Source organism: Epargyreus clarus, unplaced genomic scaffold, assembly GCF_041222505.1.
Source record: "Epargyreus clarus isolate Ecla_fem2 unplaced genomic scaffold, WU_Ecla_fem_2.2 ptg000024l, whole genome shotgun sequence".
NCBI lineage: Eukaryota > Metazoa > Arthropoda > Insecta > Lepidoptera > Hesperiidae > Epargyreus > Epargyreus clarus.
In genome coordinates this window covers 7,064,658-7,082,489 of record NW_027332231.1, presented here as the reverse complement: position 1 = coordinate 7,082,489, position 17,832 = coordinate 7,064,658, and the positions used below count along the sequence as shown (strand labels likewise).

At 34.8% G+C, this 17,832-nt stretch overlaps 1 protein-coding gene across 1 annotated transcript; it reads left to right on the top strand.

The window, feature by feature from the left end:
- The first annotated feature begins 748 nt into the window (after positions 1 to 748).
- On the top strand, positions 749 to 11,399 carry LOC140752447 (proton-coupled folate transporter). Its single transcript, XM_073086740.1, has 5 exons — positions 749 to 1,846; positions 3,139 to 3,240; positions 4,717 to 4,938; positions 6,734 to 6,890; positions 10,323 to 11,399. Exons 1-5 carry the CDS (start codon positions 826 to 828, stop codon positions 10,420 to 10,422), a joined length of 1,602 nt encoding a protein of 533 aa, XP_072942841.1. The 5' UTR covers positions 749 to 825; the 3' UTR covers positions 10,423 to 11,399.
- Positions 11,400 to 17,832: the final 6,433 nt, after the last annotated feature.

Below are 17,832 nucleotides of genomic sequence, written 5' to 3'. Positions count from 1 at the left end.
TAGGATTAGATATTCCTACCTGAGGTCGGCCACAGATGCGCCGCTACCCCTGAGGACTAAGCTGGAACGCCTCGGAAAAGTCTGTCTCCCTTACCACTACAGTTGCATAAAAATACATGTATATATTATAATTGACAATAAGATACCACTCTTACCTGGCCCCCGTGAAGGTCACTGGTCAAGGTGAAGAACCTATGTTATGTTCATATGATATAATTGAAACACCTTCGCTTTTGACCACATAAGTAGGTATACTTTTGATGCTAAAAACCTCAATGTATAGAAAAAAATATTACTAAAATCTGTTTCGCTGTACGAAAATTTATAGAAGGAGCGGATTTATGATATGTTATGTTTGTGGTGTTGTTGTTACATAGCTACTGTTTTAAAACAGAACATCTGAAAAATAAAAATCTAAACCTAACACCTATTGAAGGATAGCAATGCATACAAGAAGATAAAATACGAATGCATTATACATTTGGCATTTGAAGCCAGTTGATGCTTCTCTCTATTTGGTTAAATCTGATTTGTAAGACTACGATTTGAACATCAATGGTTATTCCGTTCTATGAATAACTAAATGATGTTTAGGTTAAAAAAACCTCTTGAACTTTGACTTTAATGAAGGACTCCTATAACAAACCACAAAACTTGTAGGAATCTACCTCGACTCTACAGTATAATTAGATGACAAACAAGTTTCCGAAGCGCTACAGCTATACTAAAGTCAGTTGCGTTTCGTGTTTTCAAATTAATGGACTTATAAACAAGTTTGAATATATTTGTGATAAAAATAAATCCGTGTAACTTACCGACCTTAATATGGAACACACGAATCCAAGTGACTTTGAAACTGTGGAAAATGTCCCTAAAAATAAAAATCCATTAAATGTTGAATTTAAGGATAGCAGTGGGAAAATAATTACAGGCAATGTAATTAATAACAGTGACGTGGCACATGACCCGGAACCTGCATCGATTGCTGAAAGATTAAAGAGCATAATAACATTTTTCACGGTTGAACCGTTTCTGTTATGTTATGTTCTTCCTAGCGTGATATCGGCATTAACAGTGCAGAAGCTTAATCTGGAAAAAGCATGCATCACGGACTTGGGCCACCCGAGAAATATATGTGAAAAAATTATAATTGGTGACTATGACGAAAATGACACTGTTACATCAAACGCGTCGCAGCTAGCCCAAGTTCTTGTAGCCGATATGACAGCTTGGACCCAACCAATACAAAGTGGTATTCCTGCCATTGTTATATTATTCGTCGGCGCTTGGAGTGACAGAACTGGAAACCGAAAAGCTTTGATGTTTATACCGGTTCTTGGAGAATTGTTGTCTGCAATAGGCATGATGTTAACAGTTTATTTCTTCGAGTGGCCTTTATGGGTAACTGGAGTGATGCAATCTATACCAACAGCTCTAAGTGGTGGCTTGTCGGTAGCATTAATGGGCTCTTATAGCTACATTGCCGATGTAAGTACAGTGGAGTCGCGTACTTTTCGTATTGGAATCCTGGGTGTTATTGTAACTCTAGGGGTGCCAATAGGATCTGCGCTGAGCGGAATTTTAACTGAACTTCTTGGTTTTTATGGCATATTTGGCCTAGACATAGTATTCTATGGATTTGGTTTGATTTACATATACTTCAGAATAAAAGATGTCAAGGAAAACCCTTCTACTAAAGAAACGTTTTGCGAAAAATTCGTTGAATTTTTTCACCCGATGAACGCCTGGGAAACATTTTCTTTGGTAATTTTATCCCGAGGACGTCAATTACTCCAAATTATATTAATTTTATGGGCACATATAGTAATCATGGGACCAGTTTTTGGTACGTATATTTATTTATTTATAAGTTTTTGTACACGGAACTTTTCACGTTTCAAATAGTAAACATAATAGAAATACAGTACAAAGGACATATATATTTTTATTTAAAAAAAACTTGTTTAGGTAATTGCTTGCATTTCATAAACAATACTGGAAACCAACACATAATTCAATTGCAATCAATGAATAAGGAAACTTTGTTCCCTCCTTCCATTTTGAAAAGTACATAATTTCGTAAGCATTAATGAAATAAATTTATAAAGAATATTTCAATATTATTTTTAATATAAGCACTGATGAGCAAAATGATTACGCGGTAGGAAGGTCGGTATCATAATAAATAAATAATAATATATATATAGTTCACTAAGAATAAATGAATGAGTAAGATATTCTCGACTGCAATATTTAACTGAATTTGGGTAAAAATTATGAGTTGCAATAAACAGCCATCACAATTTTTTGTCCATAAAACATAATTTTCGCACAAGAGTCAAATTTATTAAAATTCATTGATTCTTTGAGCAGTAAAAGTAAATTGAAGGAATGTTAAATCGATTTGGTTGCAAGTCTCTTTTGTCTTATTGCTGGGCACGGGCTCCTCTCCCCAAAACTGAAACCTAGTCCACCACGTTAATGTTTTGCTGCTCCTGCGGATAAGAAATCGTATACTTGTGAAACAAAGAGGAAAAAGATATAGGACGAGTAGTTCCCCTGAGAATTGATTTGAAAAATAATTATGGATAAAGTCATATGGTACTGTAGAGAAACATTACAATTGTTGTTACAATGTTACGATTTGTCGTTTGCCTTGATGACATGGAGCGAGTTTACTTACTAAGTAAACTTCAGAATTCAGTAAGTGCTAGAAAACTAGCAAATTGTAAACTTTCTATGAGAAAATAGTTAAAAATCAGTAAGTTTTGCTCGCTAGTTCACTAGATAACTAGCAGGTTGCACCCGTCTTACAGAAAATAGTTGAAAACCAATCGACTTTGTTCGTTACTCGTTGGCGTGTGGGCTGGTTAATTGCAACTAAATGAGAGTCTCCCTCACAACACGTGGTTTCAACTTACTATTTAATGAGCGAGTTGAAAGTTTAGAGTGTCATCATCTTTGAGTGATATGCCCGTTTTTATACTCGCTGGTACCTAGTAAACTAGTCAGCGAGTATTTTTATACTCGCTGGTACTAGTAAATTAGTCAACGAGTATAAACCAATAACTAGTAGTTTGTAAAATCACACTTGAAGTTTGTCCAGTTATGAATATAATTTGTACTTTTTTATTTCAGGCGAAGCTCCTATACAATTTCTGTACATGTTGCAAAAGTACCATATGGACTTGATAGAATATAGTTTGTTTACATCTTATTTCGTTCTCATGGGACTTGCAGGTAAGAATTACTTTGATAAATAAAGTATAACTTTAAAATACCCTTTTCAGCCTACTAACAGAACTATTGCTTTGGAGGGTGTGGTAAGGAAGACATACTATTCCTATGCACTACAACTTAGCCCTCAGGGGTAGAGTCTATCTATGGCCGACTTCAGGTATGTAACCTTATCTGGGGCTAATTACAAATGTCTACGGGCGGCAGTAGGCACGTTACCTCGTCATCGGGTGTCATTAGGTGTGCTGAAAGAAACAATTTTTCGATTAATTTTATAAGGGTTCTAAACATAAATATTAAACAAGTTTTCTTTATCATTATACTTCCTTCATTGTATCTGTCCGTCTTAATTGGTTCTATTAGGTACTATTTATTATTACGACCGGCGTTAAAGCGTATCGATTATAGAATGTAAAAAAATTTAAAAAAGATATAATGTAAATGTAATAAAATGTAAAAAAATAATAGGTAACAAAGTTAACATTGTCACCAATGACCAATGACGGTAACTATAGCAAAACAGAGATTTTTGGGGGGATGTGAACTTAAATCAATGGACTTCCAATGCCGAATTTATTGACATCAAAACTTAACTAAGCAAGATATTTATCCTTCGATAAAGTTTTTTTGTGAATAGGAGCGCATATTTTTTGCAGGATAATTTTAAATTACTGATTAAAAAAAAACACTTCATACAGATACTGGGATATACTAGTTTTAAGACCACACATAGTTTCGGTCGATACATCAAGTATCTACTTGTGGACATTAAAATAAACCTAAACGGTGGGATCAGCATTCCATTAAATAGCGTCATCTTTTCAAGGCGTTATAAAAATCATCATTAAATATCATCAAATCGATTCGTGGTAAACATTATAATAACAGTGTGGTAGTATAATATTATCTTAGCATATATCTTTATTAATCTATCTATTTTCATCATATGTATGAAAAGTAATTTAAGGATCTAACTATATGTAAAGGTACTAAAGTATTTAAAAAAATATAGTAATATAATATTACGAGTATAAGGATAAAGATATGAAATGTGAAAGGACCCTCTATTGTGTGACTATAGCAACACTTTATGCTATTAACTTATAACAGTTGTGTTACTCTATACCGTGTTTTGGTTTAAAAGGTGTCGCAAGGCCACATTTACGTTGCGTTCCAACTTAGCCCTCAATTATAGTTCTGTGACCGACTTCAGAAAGACACCGATTATTTTAGAGGTTGATTATCAATTTAATGTCCATGTGCAACGGTGTCCACTTCACATCAGACGTACTGCACAAGGCCAGTGTCAGGGGAGGATTTTGTGCGCTCAAACCGCCTCCATAATCGCTTCATGTACGGTGGTGGAGTGTGGTCGATGGTATGCTAGGGGTCGTCACGATTTTCCGATCCCTCCCATTTACTATTTCAATTTCAATTAACAAAAAAATTGTTTATTCCAATTTCAAATTAAAATTTCAGGCACGACAATAGCAATAACTATCTTCAGTAAGCTATTGAAGATGCATGATGCAATCCTCGGCGTTATCGCCACACTCTGTAAAGTCTTGGGTAGCTTAATGTACGCGTTTGCGCCCACCAAGACTTGGTTATACACTGCCCCAGTGCTGGACTTCTTCGGAAACACTGGCGCTCCAGCCATCAGGTCATTGGGCACTAAGGTCGTGCAACCGGATGAAGTTGGTAAGTGTTTATTTTTATAATATAGGAATAGCGGATGAGCATGCTGTCCACTTGATGGTAAGTGGCTACTGCTGCCCATGGACATCTGTAATCAACCCCAGATAGGACTAGATATTCCTACCTGAGGTCGGCCACAGATGCGCCACTACCACTGTGGACTAAGCTGGAACCCCTCGAATAAGTATGACCAGAACACAGCAGCGCTAAACACTGTTGTTATAAGTAGAAATAGGTGTAGCAGTGGTGCCGCCGGAGTCGAACCACAAAGGGTTCTACCACCTTCAATAATTCAAATATAATTATGTTGATTGGATGCTTGCATAGACTTGCGGCTTATAGATGACGTACAGGCAACGCCGAGCGGATAGTGATCACTCGTGGCTAAACATCCATGCTTCTGTGCTTCATAGATAACGTTAAGACATCGGTCCCATCTTATCATCATCTTCAACCCGTGCCTGTCCTAATGCTGGTTTTCCCATCAGAATGAATAAGTGAAGGCCATAGTCCACCGCACTGGCAAGTTAAAGCAATTATGCAATGCAATGTATATTTTTTTTGTAATTATTTTATTAATAGCTATCGTAGTAGACTTATATAATTATACATATAATAATACCAGACTTTTAAAACATTCAGTAATTAATTCCCATATAAGCCTATAACAAAGACTCTAAATTTAATAATTGCGAACCGAATAGAATGCGTTAAAGCACTCTATTATGGTAAACTTGTTTGATACGTGTTGTTGAAGATGACACAACTTTTTTTGACCTTGAAAGTGATTCTATGTGGTTCTATACGGATCACAAATTTATTATTATTTGTTTTTGTTTTGTTAATGTTATAATAATTTCTATATTGTTCACTTTATTATCCGTATTTTTCATTTCTTCTCTTCTTTTCTGGTAAGTAGCGACTCCCGTCCATGGATATTTCACATCTATCTTTAACCTAAGATGATATTTGAATTAACTTAAAGGCCTACATTTTAATATCTCGGATAAATATCTTTATATATATATTTCTTATGTGCGTGTGTATGTCACTGAACTCCTCCTAAACGACTGGACTGATTTTGATGAAATTTGTTCTGTGTGTCCAAGGATACTTAAGAATGGTTAAGATTCACAATTTAGTCCGTGGGAAAAGGTTTTTTTTAATTAATTTTTAATTCGTAAGTAGTTATAGAGTCGGAAACTATGCATTTGATCAAGTGATGATCTTTAGCAAAGTTGTTGTCCAAGAGCCCACGAGGGTTTGGGAGTTGGTAAGACCAATTTTCGACAGGTGGCACCACTGTCATTCCAATGCAGGCACATTTTTTCCGTTTTATGTATGTCATATTATTTCTTTAAAATGCGGGCACCACTGTATGTATTACTATGTATTACTATCTACACAATTTAATAATTAACCTATTACTGTCCTGGAATCTGTTGGACTGTGCTGGAATCGGATCTCCTCTTCGAGTGAGAGGGTCTTAGGCCATATGCCAGATCCACATTCCTGACCAAGTACAAATTGGTAGACTTCACACACCCTTGAGAACTGTTTTTTTTTTTAATTTTCAGCGAGCAGGTTTCCTCGCGGTTTTTTTCCTTTACCTCAAAGCAAATGAAATATTTACCCATATTTATAGTATCTTAAAAAAATAGAGGCGCGTGGTATTCAAACCTCGGACCCTCGATTGAGAGGTTGACTTTGTAGCAACTTGGCTATCACATAGCAATAATATATGTATCTATTATTATAAATATCAAAGCTAATGTATATATTATACTTTTAATTTCAGGCAAAATGTGTTCGCTAATTGGTTTCATAGAAGCTATAATACCAGTTATTTACGTTCCAATCTACAGCAAAGTATATTCTTTGACCTTATCGACACTGCCCGGTACCTTCTACCTGATTGGAGCCATCATGACTACCCCTGATTTTGTAATATTTATGTAAGTATGCTTCAACTTATTCTCACAGGCTTACTCTTATGATTGAAGAAGAATGAAGGTGGTAGAACTCTCTGTAGTTCTATTCCGACACCGCTACAAGTATTTCTGCTCTATACCAGCAGTGTCAAGCGCTGGTGCGTTCCGGTTTGAAGGGTATGTTAAAGGAGACATACTTTTTCGAGACGTTCCAACTTAGTACTCAGGAGTAACAATGCTCCAATGAGAATTAGTGGAAGAAGTTATAGGTTAGGATAGGTTAGGCCAGTGGCCAAAAGTTGTCGAATGTTTTAAAGACCTTCGATAAATGATCTATTGATAATAGGAACAACAGCTTTATACGCATTTCAAAATACATTTGCAAGTGCGCCTGAAATTTATCCACTAGCGGTCAGCCATCAAATACCTGACCGCGCCTGCCTTTTTAAACTTTATGAATCTACGCCGTGGGGCTATGAAATACTACAGCTTCGTGTTTTTCGTGAAAGTAAATACTTATGAAAACCTATATTTATAGAAGTAAATATAGGTTTTGATAAGTATAGTGGCAATAGCAATAGTAGTCTAGTGCCACGAATTTTAGACACTCACACAAGGAAACTATTCCGTATTCGTATTCTAAGCTTCCTGATTTTCCGATATGTTCAATCCTTTTGAGTTTCCAAACTTCTAATTCGAAGCACGAATACCCGATTTCCGACTTGATGTGCTGTATAAACAGCGATTGTTTATCATTAACCCTTAACCGTGGAGAAAACAACACGTGGAAACCTACATGCCTTAGAGATTTCATAATATTTCAAAAGTTGTCTACCAATCCACATATAGCATGCATGTTTACCCGACTGTCACTTCTTAAATTTCTACAATATTACAAAGATTATCATTATAATTCATTATAGTAACACTTCTAGAAGGTAACATGAACTTGTTTGGTATCGAATTCAGGCAATTTTGATATTAACTTCTATGACCAGCACGTAGTCTTTAAAAAGTGGTTGCCATTTACTTAAGTAAAAATAAAATATTTTAATGTCAATGAAGATTTTACGAATAAATTCTTAAAGAAACTTTTTTAAGTAATAATTCAGACAGAAGGTAAATTAGTAATTAGTAGATTCGAAACGCTGTTTCTATTACAAAAATTCGAGACATACTCTCTCTTAATACAATTCCTAATATAAAATTTCTACTCATGTGCTCTTTTAATCTAGGTATAAATATGATGTTCATCCACACAATCGAGCTATTTCTGTGACATACTTAGAAATGCATCTGATATTATTATATTATAGTTAAGTCATAACTAATTGTATTAATTAATAACAGCAAAAATATAACGTAGGCAATGTTGCTAACCACAGATCTGTTAAAACAAATACAGATATGTGGTTACTATCAGTATATTGTAAATTAGAAAATAAAATAAAGATAATATGTCTATTACATTGCCTATAAGTGCCTATTGAATAATATTACACAAGAAATAGACTGAAATAGAGACAAGACGGTACAACATTCCGAGGGCGGGTATTGTTCCTGACATTTCTGTGCAAATAAAAAATATTTAATACGAGTTGACGAGCGCGGATCTGTCTGTGTATTTAAAATTTACACACATGGAGATATTAAATTATTAAGATATATAGATATGAAGTATGCTTATGATCTATAAAACCATTTTTTATAATAACTACAGTGTTAAGCGCTGCTGTGTTCTGGTTTGAAAGGGGCAGGGGATAGAGAGTAGGGGTAAGAGTAATGGGTAGGATATAGTTATCCTTGCCGTTCCAACTCGGTTCTCAGCCGACCTCAGGTAGGACTTTAATCTGTCAAGTACAGACGTCAGAAGCTCCTTAAAATATGGTGGACCACATGTTCGTTTCCTATTTCTAAATTATAAAAAACTGCATAAATTACTTAAGAAGATAAGTTAAGGATACTTTATTTTACGTGACAAAGAGATACTTCAATTTTTCATATGTATAGAATATAGGTGGAGATTATCCCGTTGTAATAATATTATAATCACCATTGTTTTATCATAAAAAATATGTCTTCATTTTCACGTTTCACATTGACTGGTAGAGACTAAAGCCTTCATCCAAGCGTCTATATTTACTCTATACACAAAAAAATAAATAATTGTTATAAGTTATAACAACGCTCTAAATATAAAAAGGTATTGTCGAATAAATTACACGTATTACTATAGCACAATTTCGAAATACTTTTATAATATAAATGGGCACAATTACAGTAATAATGCCTTGATAGTACCAGCTGTTGGTTTAATAATATTAAAGGTCTAGGCCATTTTTTCAATCACACAGCGTACACGTCGGAATTTGCTGTCGATTGTGTTTTTGTATCACTCGGTATGTTCATTACTTAAAATACACAAGATTGTAAGTAGAATTGCTTTAGCAAATAGCAATGTTGCCGTGTAAACTAATTTACGCTCTTTAGAGGCATGAAGCTGCATGTTTAGTTTAGTCATCGTCAACACATATGTCCCATAACTGGGCCTAAACTCATGTGTGTTAGAGGCTTAGGCACAGCACACAGATCACAGCCTTTGAGATTTTTTAAAGAACTCTCAGGTGTTTATTTTCCGTCGTTTAAGCAAGTGATAATTAATTAAAACACACATAACTTGAAGAAGCACATGGGCGTGCCTGGAATTTCAACCTCGGATCCCTGATTGAGAGGCTGAATTTCTATTCACTAGTCAATTAGTAAACTAGATAATTAAATCAATATAATTATCTTCTAGATATCAGAGTTATCAATTAACAAGGCGCTCTGATTTTAACAGTGTTTGTTATTAAAACACTGTAAATGGATAATAGGTACACAAAATCTCAAAATAGATAGACCAGATAGCACTTAGTGTTAGAAGTAAACAAATTAGTAGGTAAAACAACACTTTACCTATTTCTTAAATAAAACAGCTTAGTAATTGTAAACTTAACGTTCTGAAAGAAATCTCCAAGAAGTAGCAAAGGTGCAAGCAATGCGCTTTTTAGGAAGTGGCAATTTCCATGGACATTTTTTTTTTATAATATAGGAGTAGCAGACTAGCATGCAGTCCACCTGATGGTAAGTGGCTACTGCCGCCCATGGACATTTGTAATCAACCCCAAATAGGATTAGATATTTCTACCTGAGGTCCGACACAGTTGCGCTGCTACCATGGACATCTATCATGAATGCCAACCTCAAATCTCATTTAGGATTTAATAAGAGTCCTACCTGAGATCGATCTAATCGCATCCCTGAGGAATAACTTTGTACTCTTCCAATCTCTTCCTTCCCCCACTATTTACACCGGAATACAGCAGCGCTGAACACTATTGTTATTAGACAGAAATTGAGGCGGTGGTGCAGGAACCCATTTCGAAAACATTTTGTCAATATAATTTTTTTTTTCAGATTCCTGTACATGGCACACAGGAGGCGTGAGAAGGATACAGTTAAGAACCCAGAACAAAAAGAAATGCATGCCCACGACAACGCAGTTACTGTACTTTAGTTAATTTGCACTTACAATGTAGTCAAACCATAGTAATTTACACATCAGTTTGCAATACGTCGTATGTGTGAACTTGTAAAATAATTGTGAACGTAATTGTAATAATTGTGAAGGTGGCAGAATCCTTTGTGGTTTGACTCTGACGGCACTACCACCACAACTATTTCTGCCTCATAACAGCAGCATCAAGCGCTGCTGTGTTCTGGTTTGAAGGGTGTGAAAACGTCGCATACTTGTCGGAGGCGTTTCAGCTTAGTCCTCAGGAGTAGCGGCGCATCTGTGTCCAACCTCAGGTAGGAATATCTAATCCTATCTGGGGTTGATTACAGATGTCCATTGGCGGCAATAGCCACTTACCATCATGTAGGCTCATCTGCTACTCTAATATTATTAAAAAAATCGTAGTATAGTTTTTGTTAAAGCACTGTTGTTAATTGATAGATTTGTAAGTAAACCTGACTTATAAGCTTAGTAATGTAGCTTAGATATATCTTAGTCTAGAATTTGTTGATCGAACATCTATTGTCAGTGTTTTTATGATCACTTTTTATTTACACGAAAACATTTTGAGGTAACCTTAGCAAAATAAAGTACCTGAAAGTTCTCTATGATGTTTTTGAAGACAAAAACTGCCAATTTGCATTTGGCCCCACTTATGGAGGAGTCTCTCCACAAAACTGAGAAATCTTGGATTTTGCAAATAACCTGAGGCTTCAGCCAGGTGGATTAGAGATGACTCTTCTCATTCTGAGATGAAACTTATGTTTAGCAGAGTCAAGTTAGTTGTCAACAGCCTTTTAAAATACAATAGGGCCAACTTTGTTATATATAATTTAAGGTGATTCGACAAAAATGTCAATTTAAACATAATATTTAACTTTTGTTTAAGTGCCTTCATAATGTAAAAAAAACGCCTGATACTAATAGTAATGCAATAATTTTCTTTATTACCTCGATTCTAATTTAAACAGCGAATTGTTATAATAAGCTTTTTGTGACTAGAATTGTTATAATAAAGAAAAATTCAAACCGTAGGAATATATTTTCCCAAAAATTTCAAGGTTTTTTTTTTAATATTTATACCTAACGATAAGGCAGACGGGCTATCTGATGGAAAGCAGTCACCGTCGCCTATGGACATTTGCAACACCAGAGGAGTCGTCAGTGCATCACCGGCTTTGAAGGAGAGCTCTTTTTGTAACCCTCTTGAAGAGAGGATGTAAAAAGAGCTATTTATTCCGGATACCGTAAAGATTGAGAAAAGACATTCGAAAATCCTTTTATTTTACTACGTCACCATCTTTGGACCCGCCCCCTTAAAAAGCTATAAGGCTAAAAACCTCTAATATACATTGACAATATACTTGTAACTACTCGCTTAAGTTAAAAAAACCCAAGTGTTTCTTAAGCCGCTTCCACACCTTGGCACTTGCCGCAACTCCAAATCCCTACAAACATTTGACTTATTTTACTTGGTACATTTTGGTACACAATCCACGACAATCTTATAATATTTGAATTTGCGACGGTTTGTTGAAGTTTGGTAAGCGCGTAGTCACGGTTATATTCAATATACAACGGATATATTTATCGTCCCAATAAAACTGTAGAGCCGACCTCAAAAACTTAACCTTAACCGACTTAAAACTGACACGTAAATGTATAATTTATTTTTATCTGACGTAGTAATGGCGTAACTGTACAGTTTAAAGAAATTACAAGCTCCTTCCACTTTATCTTAACGCTGCACTCGATATTGTTTTTATGTTAGAAATGCATTAATGTTACTTCCTTAATCAACAAGAGATGGTGCCACATGTATCTTAAATTATGTTATTAGTTTTTAAAATTCTTTATCATAGTGACTGTATGTACTTCTCCGTTAACTGTAATACAAATAAATGGTGGTAGAGCCCTCTGTGATTCAACTTCGGCGGCACCACCGTCACACCTATTTCTGCCTAATAACAGCAATGTTAAGACCTGCTAAGCTCTGGTTTGAAGTGTGCGGTAAGGAAGATATACTTTTCCGAGACATTCCAACTTAGTCTTCAGGCGTAGAGGCGTACTTGTGGCCGCTCTCAAGTAGGAATCTAATCTGAGGTTGATTACAAACATCCGTTGGCGGCAGTAACAGTAACCTACCATCAAATGGATTGCATGCATCGTCACCTACTCCTTTATTATAAAAAACGAACAACGGTATCTTACACGCGTCTAAGGTATAGGTATCTACTTTTTGTAATATCTATTATAAAATGTTTTAATGACTTATTTAAATGAACACGACCATAAATCGTGATAACACAAAGGCGCCATCTGTCGTTTATAAGAGTAATAGAATAAGAAAGTGAGTGAAAGTTAATTAATTTGATCACATTCTCTTAATTGGTGCTTACAAAACTGATAAAACAACCTCCTTACATACATAATGAAGGAATTTTCATAAGTAGGTCTCTTCGTTTTACTTTTGTTACATTATAATATTATTGTTAAGTTGTTTTACCCATAATTAAATCTTTTATCTATAGATCAAATATATGAAGTGTGAATTGTATGTTATTCAATTTTAAAAAACGTCTAGAAAAATCTTTCATTGTATCTAAGTTATTATGTTTTAGGTAAAAAGTAAATGAATATGTCGTAGAGCTTACACAGTGTGTCCCAGGTAAGTGAACTCTGTTCAGGAAAACTGGAGATCCAAGGGGCTTCTCTTGGATCTCCAGATCATTCAAAGACTAGCCAGAATATTAGCAAAAAATACTTATTACCTAAAATGTTTGTGTTGCAGACCCGGTTACAGTAGGCTTCGGTTGCTTCTTTTTTGGACAAAAATTTTAGTGGAAGTTATACTAATCATTAAGTTTTGCTTTATGTACTTACTAAATTATTTAATAGGTATAATTTTCTTAGAGAACTCAGTTAACAAATAAAAACGTCCTGTAATATTGATATTACTTAAATTACCTGTATAAAATTGGGCGCTTTTAGGATTTCAGAACAACTGCTTAAAGGTTTTGTAATTTCCATAAAATAGGCCCTCTGTGGGCCTGGCCGGACAATACCTTTGAAAGAATTTCTACAGGCATCACATTTGCGACCAACTCAAAAGCTTTGGGAAGGAACTTTGGGAAGTAAGTAAAATTACCTAATAATTATAGAAACCATAAGAAACGCAAAATTTCAGTAAGGTTTTTATAAAAAAAAAACAGGTTGCACTCCGGAAGTGCCGGCAGAAGTGAAAACTTGAATATTAACGTTGTGCATTTTTTATTTGGAATGGTTAGGAAATAATTTTACACGAATTGCTTTAATTATCAGTATAAAATTACTATCACAGATGTGGTAAAATATAATATTTATTTATTGCGCTATCGTCCGCAAACATGTCAATTTTCCCTCCGTCTTATGAAATTTCGATCAGGTCACGTCAAAATTTTGAACCCATCCCAAAAAGTAGACAACGCCGCTAAAGAAGTTTTCACTTAAAAAATAACTAGATTTGTATTTTGAAAGCAAATAGTTTGTGAAATATTTATGTTAAACTGTAGATAGCTCTGTTTAATTAACATAACTACATAGATCATTTCCTAGAAACACAATAATGTGTTTTATCTCTAACTGGCCTGAAATTTTAGGCCACGTATCGATTTACTAGACTAGAATATTCCAAAGCAGGACTACACAACGTCCTCGTACTTCAATCAAGTGCCATAACAATATAAAATATTTTTGATATTTGTATAGTATACTGTTAAACGTAGCCGATTACTTACGTACGTACGAACAGAACATGCCCAGGCACATTTTTCAAAATAAATGACTAATTTAGATCTGGCCAAAATTATTTTATACTAGCTGACCCAGCGTCAACGAATGATCAAGCGTACAACGTTGTGTTGCCATATAAGTAAAAAATGTTAAGGGTGAACAACCCTTATCACTTAGGGATATGAAAAATAGATAGTAGCCGATTCTCAGACTTACTAAATATGCCTATAAAATTTGGTGAAAATCGGTAAAGCCGTTTCGCAGGAGTACGGTAAGTCGGTAACTAATATTGTGACATTAAAAAACCTTTTCCCATGGACTAAATTGTGAATCTAAACTATTCTCAAGTCCCCTTGAACACACACAACAAATTTCATCAAAATCATTCCAGTCGTTTAGGAGGAGTTCAGTGACATATACACGCACATAAGAAATATATATAAACTCCTTTGCAAAAAAAACGGGCACCTTACACACACACTTTACCTTAGCTTTTCTATGGGTAAATATTATTATATTTTTAGTATGTCATTAGCTTGGATGACTAGAAATTTCTTATTATCAATGAGAATCTAGTTTTTTAACACTTTTATCCTGGTATCGGTGTTTTAGTCAATGTAAACAGAGAGCCGTGTTAAAATGGACATTTTTATGGGTATAATGAAATTAAGACTACGAGTATTTTTATGGTATTTTAATAAAAGAGACATTAAAAAATAAAAATTAATAACGAGTATGACCTCCTCTTGCAGCGATTACGGCATGTAATCGTCTTGGCATGCTTCCCACCAGGCTTTTGATGGTGTCCTGTGGAATGTGTTCCCACTCAGTCGAGATTACACGTTTAAGCTCTCTGATGTTTTGTGGAGGTGGTTGGACAGATCGTACTCGCCTTTTTAGGAGGTCCCAAACATGCTCAATGGGGTTAAGGTCGGGGCTCCGCGCTGGCCAATCCAAACGACGAATACCGACCTCTTGCATATAAGCATCTACGTCGCCAGAACGGTGGGCCCGAGCATTATCGTCCATGTAAATGGCATATTCACCAATTATAGTCAGTGCGGGTTGTGCATTTTGAGAAAGGATTTCTGTTATGTACCTATGCGCATTTAGTGAGCCATTTTCTATGAATACTATCTCGGTACGATAGTTGGAAGTTACGCCCGCCCAAAACATAACGGACCCTCCACCATAAGGGGTGATTTCTTCAAAACACACATCGGCATAGCGTTCCCCTGGTCTTCGTAACACTCGCCGACGTCGGTCCTCACCATGCAGACAAATTCGAGCCTCATCGGAGAAGAGTACGCTACTCCAGTTACCTGGTGTCCAAGATAGGCAATTTCTAGCGAACCTCAACCGCGCAATCCGGTGCTCACGGAGTAACTTGGGGGCCCGCGCTGGTCGTCGACTACGTATATCAGCAGCTAAAAGTCTTCTCCTCACAGTCCATAGGCTAACTTGTGCTCCTCGTACCTCTTCAAGGTTTCTTTTGAGGTCTATGTAACTGCATTTGCGGTTCCTCAGCGCCTGAGTCACTAAAAAGCGATCGTCTCGCGGCTGTGTGCAACGTTTTCTCCCAGAACCTTGCCTTCTCTGAACGGAACCTGTCTCTTGGTATCGAGTCCAGGTTCTTTGTACGGTTGAACGACTCACGTTTAACCGCTGTGAGACGTAACATTGGCTACACCCCTCTTCCAGCAGCGCTATAATTTTACTAGCTCTCATTGCTTTTTCTGCCATTACGATAGACACAAAGATATCTGTTTTAAGTCACAATAAGGCAGAATTATGCGATAAACATAAATTGTTGTACTAAAAATAACGAAAAGTTACTTTTAGTTGCTTGATAACCTTTTAACCGCAAACCCGCGAAAAGTGTCACAAAATGAAAAAGGGATTAATAATTTAAAAAACAAAAGTTTTGAATTTGGAATGAACTTTTTTTCATACCCAGACTCTTTATTAAGTGCCAGTAACATAGTTTGGCTATTAAAACCTCTGAAGAACTAAATTATTACCAATAATGTTAAAAAATCAAACCCGCCCGTTTTTTTTGCAAAGGAGTGTATAAAGATTTAACAATAGGAGTGAACGACAAAAATTCAATAAACGCCATGACGTGTTACGCCACTTGTCTACACTATCGTGACAAACATTAACCTTCTCGACGATAAAGATATTTAAACAATTGTCAGACACGGTCGGTTCACTAAACTTAGTAACAACATTTTTAGAGTTCCGTACCTAAAGGGTGAAAACGGAACCCTATTACTAAGACTTCGCTGTCTGTCCGTCTGTCACAGGGCTCTATCTCTGGAACCGTAGTAGAAAGACACTTGATTTTTTTACAGAGGATGTATAACGGTGGCTGCTATAACAAAATATACTAAAAAAATAAAGTCGGTCTAAAGGGGGTCTCCATACAACAAACCGGTATTTTTCGATGTAACTTTTAAACCGTACTAGGAAAGCAGTTGAAATTTTTACAATCCATTTACTATTATAACTGCTATTATAATAAATACAAATAAGAACAATAAAACATATTTTAATATGGTTATTTCAAAAAAATATAAGTAAAATATAATGCACATTTGGTGGTACGTAAATCTCCATGTGCGAATTCGACTCGTACTTGGCAAATTATTAGGTAGTTATTGTATGTACGTCATGAAATTAACATAAGTTAAAACTGCTGCTACAGCGATATTTAGTTGAGTTATTTTTTTGTAATATTTTAATTAGTCTTAAATTACGTCATGTATCTCTGTTAAGATGTGAATGCATTAATTGTGTTATTATATTTTTATTTCATATAATTAAACAAATAAACTTCACATTTTTTTGTATTTTTCCTTAAATTATTCTTAATTTGTTTAAGTATCAATATTTATTTTTCATAAAATGCTACATAAATATATTAAAGAAAATAATACCTTTATATATTAATTGTTTGTACATTACTGCCAAAAAACGCGTTAATTCTATTATACGTTAATTAGCCAATTAAACCTATTTTTATCTTTCGTAATTTTAAATAAATCGAAAATTAATGCATAGGCGAAAAATAAATATATTATTTTTGCACCTGACAAAAATTGTTATTAAGTTTAGCGTTTACTTACTTAAAATAACGGTCATAATTATTTTATTTCTAGGACAATTAATTTGGTCAATGAAATATGGGATAATTTAATAATTATTTGATTAGGCTCCATTTTTTATGGTCACACTACATATTAATATTTTTCCACGTATTAATCATGAAATATTTTTTGTTAAAAAATTATAAAGTAATTATTTATTTACTTTATTTCTTTTTTTGTATCTTGAATATAAATATATTTTTCAAAATATCTGAATATTTTCCAATACTGTAATTTACCACACTTGTGATTTTTTCAGAGTCGTTCCGCATGTTTTTTTATTCTAGTTTTTTTTTTTTATAAAAGTATGTATGTTTATTTATGTTTAGAATTATTGCATAATTTTCCGTAATTTATTTTTCATTACTGTATTTTTTGCTTCCGCGCGCCTTTTTAGGTCTCGTTTGAAGTTCAATGTGTTATCCTCGTAAAAAATTCGTTAATACATGTACCATGGTTTTTATTTGTTAGCGCTTCTACTCGTAGTTAG